We start from the raw sequence: 14233 nt of genomic DNA on the forward strand, positions 1-14233 counted from the left end.
CGGTGGGGATTTACCCTCCATTGTCCCTGCACTCCTTCCACATGAGAGCAAATAAACAAACAATATATAGCAATGTTACAGCCCAAGTAATTAATTTAAAATAACAAGCAAAATAAAAAAAGAATTAACATGTTAGGATACCACAGGAGAGAGAGAGTACCATCAGATGAATCTGTTTTGGAGTGGACCAAAGTAATGGTGATAGTGAAGACAATGAGAGAGAGAACAATACAGGGCCCTCTAAATTGAATATAAGGGACCATCTTCAGAACAAAAACAAAAAATAAAAATAAAAAAATAAAATGGTCTATCGAAGAAATGGAGGACAGAACTACAGCTACTCATCTAAAGTTACGAGAATCAATCAGAACTCCAACAATGATAACGGTGGTGATGAGGAGGAGGAAGAAGAGGATGGGCAAAACAAGTTGGTAACGCCGTCGTCATGCATAAAAACGATGAATGAAGAACCAACGAACAAACAAAATGAGAGCCAAACAAAAGCCAATTCTCTTTGCTATTCGTTTTCCAATATCGTTGCTGACAAAGGGGAAAAAAAAATTAAAAAAAAATGTTTGAACAGTTTGCTATTTTTAGAGGTTGAGAAGTGTTTTTGTATTACCGATTTCCATTTGGTGAAATAGCCGCTGAATTAAATTAGGGAAATGTCTGAATTTGAAGCAGTTGGAGAGGAGAGCGGCATTGGTGGGAGTCTACAAGCGACAGGTACGCCTCAAATGTGGGAGAGCCTCTCACTGTTTCTCTTTCTAGAGAGAGAAGATAGAGCATATGCACCGGCATCAATATTCTCCTCTCCTCTTCTGTTTTTATTATTTTTATGTTTAATGAAATAACAAAATAGGAAAATGTTCATTATTTTGAGAGTGGAGCAATCATTAATTTAATAATTGGCACTCATTTTATATATAAAAAAAAAAAAATACAGTATGTATTATTTTTCTTTCTAGCCACATTTTTCTTTCTAGCCATTTAATAAGCTAAATTCAAGTACTGAATTCTCACGCTCGGGTATTTTGCCTTTATTTTTTCTCTCGTTGTATGTTCTCCTCACTGTTAATGGCTTGAATGGCTTGAAGTTTAAAAATTGTGGGGACCAAAAATAAGGGAATAGAAGAATATGGGAATGCCATTTAAACACACATTACCCGAAAAAAGCCAAATGCAGACATTTTGTTATGCTTTTATTGGTGCATTGGATGAAAATTTTGAAGAAAAATAATTGAAAAAGATGTTCACAAGGAAAGGCAAAAGTCTTTCACATTTGGGAGTATATTATTTGGTTGAAAATTGAATAAAAAAAGGAAAAATATAATGCAAGACATCAGTTATCAACATTGAACTTACATATAAAGAAATAATTGTGTTTCTTGACATATATACAAGGAAAAAACAATAATAAAGTCATTTCCCACTTTTATGCCCTAGTTTTAGGGGGAAAAAAGAAAAAGAAGAGAAATTCCATCTTCTCCAAGGAAGCAGATTAGTCTTGACATCCCTACAAAGATACAAATGCAGTAATGTGTACATCAAACCATCCAGCAAACAGGTAAAATTTCGAGTGTGTGGTTATGATACTGCAGCAGCATTCATCGATGCAATTCGCAACATGGTACAGTTACTAACATTCAGAAACTCGCTTGCAATGTTACAACAAACTCGTGTCTAAACTTGCCTGCTTTGGCTTGATGAAGCACCACGCTTGGTGAACTTGCTCAAAATGTATGCCATGGCAAGCTTTCCACCCAAGTTAGAGTGACCACGAGACACGCAGATTACACCCCCAAGGAGAATCAGCACATTGGCTATCAATTTATTTGAAGGCCTTGAGGATTTTTTCGTAATGCCATCGTGAGCAATTTGGCGGGGGGTGGGAGTAGCACTCACTGCAGCTGTTTCCAGATTAGCTCTTCCGATTGTTTTGTTTATTGGATCTAATTCAGGCGGTACCTACATGAAAAATAAACATCCATGAACAGAATAGTATTCTACAAAAACAATCCATCAATGGTATTGGTAGTCCTATTATCAGGCTGTGAATTATAATCAATGTCCTAAAAACCAAACAACTACTTATTTGGCCAGGAAGGCAAATTGGTTAACCCCGGTTTGACCGATGGGTCAGTTTGTAAAGAGAACTCTTTTAAACGCTGCATAAAGGTCCAAGTGAAGGCCTAGTCCCGTGTCCTGAGGGATTTTAGTCGGGTTTTGACAGCACAAGGATGGTCCACATTAAGTACTTCTAGAATTCACGGTGCTGCAGGTAATAGGAGTCAGGAGAGCAACACATCCTTGCATATCAACATTAGTTGAAGGAAATCAATACAAATAGCTAAAATTAAGCACCATTTACTACTATCTAGTGTCAGAAACTATTTTACTTCAATCATCTTTCTGATTATTTTGATGTATGGATCTGATACCTGGCCATAATCCCAAACCAGAAGTTAAATACAAAGGGAACAGTAATGACCTTATGAATAAGAGTGACTGCAGTCACAGCTGAACTAACTTTTGGACGGCCAATGACAGAAAGACGGATGGCAGAGTATCGACGCAGTGCATTATCCATCTTACAAACATAACTCCATATGCCCTTTGCAAAGGCCAGCTTTGCCATTTCCACATTCAAACCAGCATCTTCTTGGTGTACCATTTTGATCTCACAGGCATTCCTACCAGGTACTGCAATAAGATAATCACACAACCAAATCACACTATACTCACCTTACAAGAGCTAGAAACAAATTTAAAAATAAAAAATTGTTTTTCACCTAGTTTGCCATGTTGCGATACCAAAGATTAACAGAGGTTAGTCGTACAAATGAGCTTAGTCAACCTGAGCATTGGGCTGTTCAAGTAACCTTGTCAGATCTACTAGGCTCAAGGAAATTTGGTTGCCTCTAAGCTACAAGCCTTTTTTCACCCAACAATCATTTTCAAATCACAATTCAAGTGTCCACCTATACCAGAGTACCAGTGTATCTTAGCAACCACAAGAAGCACCAAAAGCTTACTCAATCCTGGGACTTACCTCACTGGATTAATCACTAATGTCACTTGTGAACTTAGTTATTTTTAAATTTTACTTTGTTAAATTCTTAATAGGTGACATTTTGGGAACAAATATCTAAATACATCACAAGCCCAGTCAACACAAGCCCAGTCAATCTGAACTTGGTGTCACTCAAACTTCACAGTTAGGCAACAAAGCAAGATATATAAGCTTGAGCAATTATATTCTTGAACAATTAGTTTTTTTCCTCAAAGCCTCATATTAGGAACGGGAATTTTTTTTTTTTTTTTTTGATAAGTATATTAGGAACGGGAATTATTCACAAGCACCTTGGTTCATTTCTCGGTCATAAGATTCATAACTAAAATTAACCATTTAACTTTAGGATACATGGAACTCAAGCAGCATTTGTAAATCTTCCATTTGTCCACTGTATCCAATGGAAAAAAACTTGAAACAACATCTACCAGAATAATTTGTATATTTGTGTTTGCTTGCATGGTTATTTATTGCTTCTTCTCTTTTCTTTTTCTTTTTCCATTAATCAGTGAAAGCAAAACTAAAAGGACAATTGACATCATATTCCACAGTTCAACTAAGACAAGTACTTAGGTTTGAAGGGAAGGCAACCTGCTTATTATGGGACAATTTATTGGTGCTCCTGAAAACAAGGAGAAGAATAAAAGGGGTAAATCACGAACTTGCCTTTCCTGATTCGCCAACCAGATCTAAAGAACCCAACACGTACATACTTCTTCTGTCTTGGGGCCAAAGGATGTTCACATTCCTAACCATAATCACGAACAAAAAATGATACAATAAAAGATCAGGTGATCATCACAGAGGTAAACCACACAAATGTCAAGAGAATAAAAAATTTGGAAGAATAAGTAATACTCAAAAAATAAAAAATTCCTTACTATTTAAAATGTGTAAAAAATTACATATAAATAAAAAGTAAAAAAAGAGGAACATGCATTATGCGAACTACTTTAATTATAAGGAAGCCACTGTGCCACACAAATGACCAAGCATTTAACTCGTGGTCATGACCTTGGCAGCGGTCTTGCTATTTCGGACTGTAGCAGGTTACATAACAGGTATCAGCTGTCGCGATTTTGAAACTTTTTTAAAAAATAAATAAAGAATTATACAAACGAATTGATACACACGCTTCAACTCCAAAATTTAATAGAACCATTTGTTAATATTTTTTAATAAATTTACTAAATATTCAAAGGTGATTTCATATGAGTAATGGCCTATAGATTAAATTTTGAGGTGCAGCAGCAGTATCGGTGTAATAATTTTTTACTTTGCACTAAATCTATGGAAACAAGTACATACTAAAACAATAAATAAAATGTCATATGACCAAAAAAAAACACTAATAACTCAGAAGTTGAAAATTAGTATAGCTGTAGTTGGAACAGGGAAATCATATACACTAGAGATAACTCTTACATAACTCTTACATAATTGCTTGTTTCTATTTTTTTATTTTTTGTTTTTGTTAAATAATAATACTTCTTAACGAATTTTATCAATTTTCTGTTTTGTAAGTCACTTTTTTATTGAATCTTTTATGTATAACAAATGTATACTAACATATGCTTCATAAAAAGTATGCTTTTAACATTATTAATACACATATAATGGTAGTTCACTAATTTTTTTTGTACTTACCAGTTAATCTCGAGTTTGGAACATTTATAATGTAAATCACTAAATCTATCGAAAAAACTAAAGTTTTTTGTTTCTTGATTTGTAAATCTATTGTTTGGTAGAGTGGGGTTTGTTTTCTCACTATATCAGTCTTAAGATTTTGAAACATCCGAGAGGGAAGCTAAAAATACGATTTCTAGACTTGGGCCAAAAATCAGAGTCGTCTCAGCCAAGTCAAGCCGAGTCGGGGCTAAGACAGCAGCTCTGGCTGAATCACAACTGTCTCGGCCAAGATAGCAGTTCTGGCCAAATTATGGCCGTCTCGGCCAAGACAACAATTCTGGCTAAATCACGGTCTTCTTGGCCAAGTCAGGCAAAGATTCTGCCATATCAACCAAGCGAGATTGAGTAGTAGAGTCAGCAACAATTTTTATTTTGGCTGAGATTTTGGCATAATTCGAACTTGACTCTAGAGGAGTCCAAGTCGAGTTGGCCGGGTTTTGAAACTATGCAATTGACCTACAAGTGATATTGCACTGGTCAATCATTCAATTATAAATTTATAACCTATGTCAATTCTCAACTCTAATCAACAAAGTCGAATCCCAACTACTTGAATAATAATCATGATTGTTACATCTAATGTGATCCTAAATTTTATGATCTTACGAATTTGGATGGATATGGATCCCACAAAAAATCCGAGAGAAATCTTTAGAAACCTTATAAACCATGATTCACAGATAAAATCTAGGTTGAGGAAGGAAGTGCACATTATGAATCTTAAGCTTTCTTCTATCACATGTTTGCTACCACATGACAGAGAACAAAAACAGGGTTAGAGAGAGAAAGAGATGCAACCACAGTAGCATGCATATATAATAGATGAAGTCAAGAACATTCAGAGCACTGCCACATGCAACCTGAGAACTACAAAAAAATGCTCATCTGTGACTAAAAAGAGACTAGTTGTGTGATCAAGACTGAAATTTCATGACAAATACCTTAATAAAACAGTAGAAGGTTCTATCTTTTCCTTCCCACACTCTCCAAGCTAATACATATTCTCTTGGTGTCAAAAGTGGGAACTTCTTTACTGTACGACCAATTTCAGTTCCATTACTTTCATCCACCTGCAATTGTTCATGCTCAGTCAGGGTTCTGTCCCACTTCTTTCTATATTCATTGTCCATGTAGAAGTCTCTCAGCATCTCAGCAGAGCAATTCTCAAATATTGTCACACTCAAATATTTCAGGGGACCATCCTGCCAACGGAAAGAGATTTTTATCTTAGATTTTTAACCAGTAAAAAGAAGTTGAGTAACAAGTACCACTACCTACACGAATTGTGAAGATATACTCGGTCAAGCAAGATAAATCTTTATCAGCCTGGGTGTAATAAACTTGCAAACCGATACAAATACACAATAATATACTGTCGTACCTGTTTAGCTGAGAGAGTGCTTTCAATTTAAAAGGAACAAAAAATTACCAAGAACCCCATAGAGTGAGAATCATAATGCAGCTAACTTATGCTTCAAATTTAAAAACCAGGCACACTGATTAATTACATACGAGTTTTTGATAAACACTTCACAGGCCTCTCATAGTGTGGAAAAACATAGCTGACAGCGCGCAGAGATGTTAAGAAACCACAATAAAAGGAGCAACCCTAACATTTTCTTCCAAGAATGAAAAAACTTCAATTTTCTTCAGCCTACTGATTCTAATCAATTTTATACAAATTATCTTCTGTATTCCACATAGATCAAGCATAAAAGCAGTAACCTTTGGTTTACAGCATTGTGCATTGTAGGAAAGACAACTCCTTGTTTTGTCTACAACATTATCCCATTTCTCATTGTCACAAGGCTTCTGATCCAAATTGTGAATCAAGTTCTTCAAATCCAAATCAGATACAATCTCCAAATTTCTGCAGGAAGAAACAGAACTTTGACATAAGTGAAGTAACCAAATATATAGAATTTTAGAATTACTCCAAAAAAACATAATCAATCAAGACGTTGAATTACAGCCATATTTCCAACCCAAGTCTAAAATTATTATGCTTAAACATTACTGCCATTGGTGTGAGTTCGACCCAGAGCAGCCCCTTTGTAAAATACTAAATGTTAAGTCTGTCTTGAACACTCCGTCCTCATGACCCTAAGTTAGCAGGGCCGACTGGGTAATGTCCCTTCATATTGCCATTTCGACCCAGAGCAGCCACTTTGTAAAACACTAGATGTTAAGTGACACTAATTTAGCAGGACGAATTGGGTAATGTCCCTCTAGATTGGGATTTCGACCCAGAGCAGCCACTTTGTAAAATACTAAATGCTAAGTCTTGGTCTTGTCTGAAATAACCAAGGGCGTTGTATATCTCCTCTACCTCCCACAGTGGATGGTGAGGGTTCAAGTCCCCATACGGGGCAAATTGGTGGATGAGTTACTTGCCAAGGAAAAAAAAAAAAAAAAAACAGAAAGTTTGTCTCAAATACTCCGTCCCCATGACCCTAATTTAGCAGGACGAATTGGGTAATGTCCCTTTAGCTTATCACCAGTTTTTATCCCTCAAACACATCAAAATATAGCTAGCAAAGTCAATAATATGGGTACACTTCAAACGAAACAATCAGAAAACTGGAGAGTTGATAAAGCAAATGAATTCATTCTAATCCCTTCATAAACAAAACAATCAGAAAATTGAAGTGTTGCTCATTCCAATCTATTCATAAATTCCTCCGAACAGGTATTATAATTAACATAAACAAAACATATAAAGAGATGATTACCGGATTTGAGGATCATGAGATTGAGATACACGGATTTGGGGAGCAGGAGATTGAGATACACGGATTTGGGGATCAGGAGATTGAGATACGGCGGTGGATTTCTTGGAGTCGGAGTGAGAAATAGCAGAATAAGCAACTGCTGATATGGATCGGGGAATTTTTTTCAATAACTCCGGAGTATCTAGTTTGTAGTTCCCCCACCCAATGAAAGAAAATTTGGATTTGGCGGCCAAGTATTGAAATGTGATTATGAAGGTTAGGACGGTGATGGTATTGAATGCCCATCCAAATCCGCTTATGTTTCCCTTCCAGAACTCTTCCGATGATACTGTGTGAAACATTTCACTCTACCTTCTTGTTTAACACACACACTCTTCTCTATCGCTTTTGAAGAAAATTTCAACCCCATATATATATATATATGTATATATATCTATATTGAATTCTGATATTGAAAGCTGAGGTCTGTCACGTGACAACTGACATATGTAGATAGGATCAATGTCAAGTGTCAACAAATTACATACATATATAAAGGAAAACTTCGTGGACACGAAAAAAACAATTTCTTTCTTTTTCCGTTAATAACAAGTGCCCTTTTCCATTGCCACCACATAATATACAATTTTTTTTTTTTTTTTTTTTTTTGGTATTTTACTTTTAAAAATGTACTGAATCTGACGTGACGTGTTACATTTAAATTTTGAAAATAATTTTCAAAATTTAAATGATATATATTATTTTTTTACTTGATTTTGAAATGCATGTGACTACAAAAATATAATTAAAAAATGAAACAATAATTATGAAATGATTTATTAATGTAAAGATGCATGAAATGCATAATTTCAGTTTCAGTCACCATTTAAATGTTTATTTTTTATTTATTTTTTCTCGAACTTCAGTTGGTCAAATATAAAAAACTTGTATTGCCTTTAGAAGAAAAGGTAAATTTCCCCCTCTTAGATTATTAATTGAATAATATTTAAAAATTCAAACTAAAATTTGCCAAAATCGTTTTTGATATTTTTAAAAATCGCTTGAAAATCTGAATAAAAGCAAAAGTTGCAAAACTATAAAGTCATTTAATAAATCAAGTATATTCTGATGATAGTACATTTGTAATAATAATAATAGAATAGTAATATTTTTTCCCTAAATAATTATATAAAAAAATTCTTTAATAAATAAAAATAAAAAAATGAGTCTAATTTCAGTGCTAAAACTAGGGTTTCACGAGTAATCGACGCATTGGAAAGATTCCTCTTTGGAACCATAAAAAAAAAAAAAAAAAAGCAACTTAGGCTATCACATGTGAATAACTTGTTTTGCAAGAATGGTACCTGCCGCAAACCATTCCAATCAAATCTAGCAAATTCTACTGTTACAAAACTACAGTCGCATAACATAAATATATATACTGCATCATTTTTCAGTACCATATTTGTATTTTGCTTTTTAGAATATTAGTAATTGAATAAAGTTATAAAACATAAAGAAAAAAGAAAATATAAAATTTTAAATATGTAAGTAATTTAGTACATGTATCATATTTTGAAAGAAAAAAAATTTAATTCATTTTCATCTCATTAAATTGGATCGGGACCTTGCCATTTCATTTGGAAACCAATTGTTGTCCTTCAATGCTAGGGCTCGCTCGTGCAAGAAGTCCCCCACGTGATGCTCTCTTGTGAATTGAATCTATATCTTAAAATTTGATACCACTTAGTTGAATCAAATTGTGCCATCTCATCTGAAGGTGTTCAGGTGAAGAAAGGACGCACCTTTTATGACATTCTACATTAGAGTCCACCCGTGCAAGGATTGACTTTGGATGCTGCACCACCCAACATATTGGATATTATATTTAGCAAGTAACATGAAGTGGATGTTACTATGAATTATAATTTCTTTTTGTTTCCATTTTTATTTCAGATTATCATAATTTCTTTATTATTTTCACAAATACCATTATCACATAGGGCCTCACATGTTTTTTGCTTCGGGCCAGTTACTGTAGCAAAATTCTGGCCCAACACATGTTTAGTGAAAACTGCTACGCTTCCAAACAGTGCTGAAACACTTTCGAAAATGAGCTTACTTTTAAAAGCATCAAAATGATGATGCTTTTTGTTGCTTCGAGAACTGTAACGGTAAAATACTTCCTCCACTATAACCCATTAGTGGAATCATTGGGCCCAAAATACTTGAAGCAATTATTCCATATCCAGCCACAAATGTTGAAAGCAAACGAGAGCAAACCCTCGAGCGATTCGGAGGCGATTCCACTGTGCACCGAGCTTCAACCATCCCGTCGCTACAAACGTTGTTCTTGCAGGCTCTGATTGGTAAACATAACTCCATTTTGTTCTTGTTCATCTTCTTCTTCGTCTTGATGGTAATTTTTTCCTATTTCGTGTTAGTTTTTTGCTTGGATCTGAAACCCTAGTGGTGAAGGTTTCAGTTTTGTTACTTGGATTAGTTTTTTGTCATGTTGTGTAACATTTTGGTTCGACTTTGTGCTTGGATCTGGAAATCGTACTTCAGAAATTCAAGTTTTGTCATTTCGATTCAGATTTTACTATCTTGTGTCTTATTTTTTGTTGAATTTGTGCTTTGATCTGAAAATCGTACTTCGAAAATTCAAGTCACTTCGATTCAGATTTTATTATCTTCTGTCATATTTTGGGTTGAATTTGTGCTTAGATCTAAAAATCGTACTTCGGTATTTCAAGTTTTCTTTACTTCGTTTCATATTTTATTATGTTGTGCATAATTTTGTGTTTATTTCTGTCTTGGATTTGGAAACCTTTCTTCTGAAAAATCTTTTCTGGTACTTTGATTCAATTTTGTTTTATGTTGTGTATGACTTTGGGTCTATTTGTGTCTTCGATTTGGATACCCTACTTCTTCTGAAATGAAATTTCAACTGTTTTTAACATTTTTGTCACTTCAATTAAATTTTTTGTGTTTGTGTTGGGTTGTTAGTTTATAGAGTATGAGTGTTGCAGTGGCATGACGTTGTCACTGGCCTTTAATTCGTCTTAAAAGTAAAAATTTCAACAGTACATCTGAATTTACAGATTGGTGTTGGATAAATTTTTGTTTTATGCTGTGTATAAATTTGGGTTTTTTTTTGTCTTCCATTTTTCTGAATTTACAGATTGGTTACTTCGATTCATTTTTTATATGTTGTGTCTAATGATCTTATTTGTGTTGAATTACAGATTGGTTAGTTCGATTACTTGTGAAAAAAAAAAATTTATGTAAAAATCTTTTGTCATTGGTTACTGAAGCTCAATTTTTGTATACAACAAAATGCAAACCGGAATTGAAACCAAATTGATCTATTTGTTAAAACTGTTTATCATGCTACCTATATGCAAAAAAAAGAAAAAAAATTGATTGGTTCTCAGTAAGAGTTCTAATATATCTTCTTATACTTTTTATTTGTGCTGAACTCGAGTTATTGTGTATAACTATATGAAAACTAAATTGAAACTAATTGATCAAATTGTAAAACCGTGTATCATGCTACATATATGCAAAGTGACTTTCAATTGCGGGATGACCGTATGCCAAAGCTGACACACCTCAACCCAATTTACACTATTAAATAAATTAAACAATTAGAATGTATCTAACCATCTGCATTAACCTCATACATACATGACGGCATCATATATCAGAGTGCTTGCTTAAAAGTTTACAATTAAAAATGAACTATAAATCCACCAGCAAATTCTAAGAAGACTAAACCGTTAACTATAAGTCACAATATTAAATTCTACTACAATATTTACATTTTATACAAAAAAAAAAAAAAAAAAAACCTTCCTTTGTTATTTTTCCCAGTCACACTCAAGACTCTAGACCTGGCAATAGCAACCTAACCTGATACCTGAAAAATATAGATATGGAAGGACTGAGCTTAAAGCACAGTGAATGCAACACTACTACATCAGATTAATATAAACAAATATTATCTGATAACTTCAATTAAACTTCATTAACATATTACAGGCATTAAAATATAGTACTCTCCTTCTAGACCAGAGTATGGACCTTATATAATATAGTACTCTCCTTCTAGGCCAGAGTATGAACCTTATTTAAATATAATACTCTCATTCTTGGCCAGAGTATGGACCTTATTTAATATAGTACTCTCCTTCCAGACCAGAGTATGGATCTTATATAATATATTACTCTCCTACCAGGTCAGAGTATGGACCTTATTTAATATAGTACTCTCCTTCTAGGCAAGAGTATGAACCTTATATGATATAATCAAGTTATATATATTTATTTTCATTTCACATAAACAGTTTCAATACTTCAATTAAACACATCCAAGTATAAACTTCCAGTGAGTACAATCACCTTGGCTACTTCCCAAATTATTTACTTATCACTTGGAAATATTGAAGCTGTCAACTCCTTCTCCTTGCCTATACAACATTATAATCATGTCATATATATTTCCAAAGAGAGTATCAACTTCATAACAAATCTCAATTATAGTGGAAATTCCAACAAGAATAATGATAGTAACTTCACCTCAACAATTGCATCAACTAACAATTATTTAAACTTAGATGTTATAGTACTTGAATCAAGTAAAATAAATAATATAGATAGAATTTATGTAAAATTTATTAACCTAATTGCTCATTGGAACACCGACTATAAACTTTCAACATAAAAATTTATTCTTTACTTTTAGTACTAGCTATCAAAAATTCCAGAGAGAAAATTTTCAGTTCCTTCTTTCTCTCCTTTCTCTCCTTTCTATCTCTTTCCTTCTCACCTTCTCCCCAGTCACTCCTTCCCATGAATTTCATCTTTTAGTTAATTTTTGTGGGTTCAAAAATAGCAGCCACAGAATACTATAATTTTGTTTTCTCCCACCATAAATCTTTTCACACAAAGCTTCCAGGACCAACTTCTCAATCTCATCCTTTACCATAATTAAATTTATCCAATAAAGATATCAATATACAAATCTAATATATTTACATATACCCAGCAAGATTTTTCCAATCTAAAAGAAATTTACAACCAAATTAAGATAGAACTAATGAATAAATAGAATTTATTCAAGAACAGATTATTATATCAACTACAAGGGCTTCAAATAATAAATCTGAAGGATGAAGATGTAAAAGACTTATTTATATACCTATATTCCTCAGTCCTTGCCTACAGCTTTTGTGGCAACCCTTCCTTTTTCTTTTCTTCTTTTATGGCCGGAACCCCTTCTATTTTTACTTCTTTTCTTTTTCCTTCTCAATTTCAGTGTATACCTTATTTAAAACTCTTCATTTATGCATGTACAAGTGTATTGTGTGTGTGCTGGCAACTTAAAAACCCATGTGCTAGCAGCTAATTTCTCTCTATAAAACTCGAAACATCACTTCCTTTATAATATAATAATATACACATTTACTAATCAAATCACAAAAGTTATTTCAAACATTTAATTCAACTTTATAGAATACATAATATACATATCTAGAAACTTCAAGCACCAGCAAGGAGAAGTGTGGAAACTTCCACATCTAGCATCATTTGATAATATATACAATGTATATTTATATATATAATTTTATCACCTCATGGGCACACCCTTTTACGCTTAAAATCACCAAACACACACACACCACGTGGTATCAAACACACCCACACATAGGTTCTGGACATATCCATTTCATGGTATCCCACCAATACAAATGTATCACTCATTCCACTCCTATCAGTTATATTATTAATATTATTTTCAATTGGACTGTAAGTAATAAGCTTGATAAAAAATAAATAAATAAAATTCACAAAATAAACTACTCCATATAATATTCATATATAATCATGTCAATTAAAATTAAATTATGCTGAACAAATTAATTTTGTATCGGGGTATGACAAAAGCTAAATTTCTACTTCTTCTTCTTCTTCTTCTTCTTCTTTTTCTTTTTTTGACTAATGTTACTACTTCTACTGAGTCGAAAATGGTGGTGGTCTTAATTTGGTTGTTGTTGTTTGCAACAAGTCTGAAAAAGGTATACTTCATCTATTTTTGGCCTTTAAATTGTTATACACTGCGGGATGACTGTATGCCAATGCTAATTTATTTGTTTTTTTGTGGGTAATGCTATTACTTCTTCTGAGTTGAACACGGTGGTGGTCTAAACTTGGTTGCTGCTGTTTGCAACAAGTCTGAAAAAAGATATACTTCTTCTATTTTTTGGCCTTTAACTTGTCACTGCGAGATGACTATGCCAATGCTAAATTTCTTATTTGTTATTTATTTATTTATTTATTGGTAATGCTACTACTTCTACTGAGTTAAACATGGTGGTGGTCTAATTTAGTTGCTGTTGTTTGCAACAAGTCTGAAAAAAGGTGTACTTCATCTATTTTTTAACCTTTAAGTTGATATCTGCATATATTTTTGTTGGAAATCTTATCTATAAGTTGACTCAATGATAATGACAGATTTATTGGGTCTTCAATATAGACTAATTTTTAGGAATTTTATTTTTATTCTGATTTGATTTTATTTTATTTTATTCTCTTTATTTTGATTTGATTTTATTCTCTTTTTCATATTTGTAATTTTTCGCTTGTATATAATGATAGTCAGGCTCTCAAATTGAGTACGCCAATTTTACCAAGTTATTTTTTGGTATCAAAGCCTTAAACCTACCCCTCCCCCATCTCTCTCTCTTTCACCGCCTCT

At 33.3% G+C, this 14233-nt stretch overlaps 2 protein-coding genes across 3 annotated transcripts in view; both read right to left on the reverse strand.

Annotated features, from left to right (window-relative positions):
- Positions 1 to 816, reverse strand: part of LOC132284068 (protein STRUBBELIG-RECEPTOR FAMILY 5) — a 28485-nt gene extending 27669 nt beyond the window's left edge. Inside the window, exons 1-2 of one of the 2 annotated variants that reach the window (XM_059786129.1) lie at positions 623 to 816; positions 161 to 540 (exon numbers count right to left, since the gene is read on the reverse strand). In XM_059786129.1, coding sequence (XP_059642112.1) covers positions 161 to 263 — 103 coding nt within the window. In that variant the 5' untranslated portion in view covers positions 264 to 540; positions 623 to 816. The remainder of the gene's footprint in view (positions 1 to 160; positions 541 to 622) is intronic. The other variant, XM_059786130.1, reaches the window with a different exon arrangement.
- A 530-nt stretch (positions 817 to 1346) lies between these two features.
- Positions 1347 to 7962, reverse strand: LOC132284070 (uncharacterized). The gene is made up of 6 exons (XM_059786131.1): positions 7495 to 7962; positions 6488 to 6632; positions 5704 to 5964; positions 3740 to 3821; positions 2492 to 2703; positions 1347 to 1968 (listed from the first exon to the last, which is right to left on the reverse strand). The coding sequence occupies exons 1-6, from the start codon at positions 7833 to 7835 to the stop codon at positions 1684 to 1686; spliced, it is 1326 nt and encodes a 441-aa protein (XP_059642114.1). The 5' UTR covers positions 7836 to 7962; the 3' UTR covers positions 1347 to 1683.
- Positions 7963 to 14233: the final 6271 nt, after the last annotated feature.

The sequence above is a fragment of the Cornus florida genome, unplaced genomic scaffold (genome assembly GCF_030987335.1).
Source record: "Cornus florida cultivar Cherokee Brave unplaced genomic scaffold, ASM3098733v1 CherokeeBrave_3.0.0_Hap2_Chr11, whole genome shotgun sequence".
In the NCBI taxonomy this organism is placed as follows: Eukaryota; Viridiplantae; Streptophyta; class Magnoliopsida; order Cornales; family Cornaceae; genus Cornus; species Cornus florida.

Bases quoted from the DNA above. Each gene is read 5' to 3' on its own strand.
- LOC132284070 (XM_059786131.1), bottom strand. From the start codon at position 7,835: ATGTTTCACACAGTATCATCGGAAGAGTTCTGGAAGGGAAACATAAGC. The intron at 6,633-7,494 runs GTAATCATCTCT...TTCTTCCTGCAG, and splicing joins TCTCATGATCCTCAAATCCG to AAATTTGGAGATTGTATCTG. The intron at 5,965-6,487 runs GTTACTGCTTTT...TTCCGTTGGCAG, and splicing joins CACAATGCTGTAAACCAAAG to GATGGTCCCCTGAAATATTT.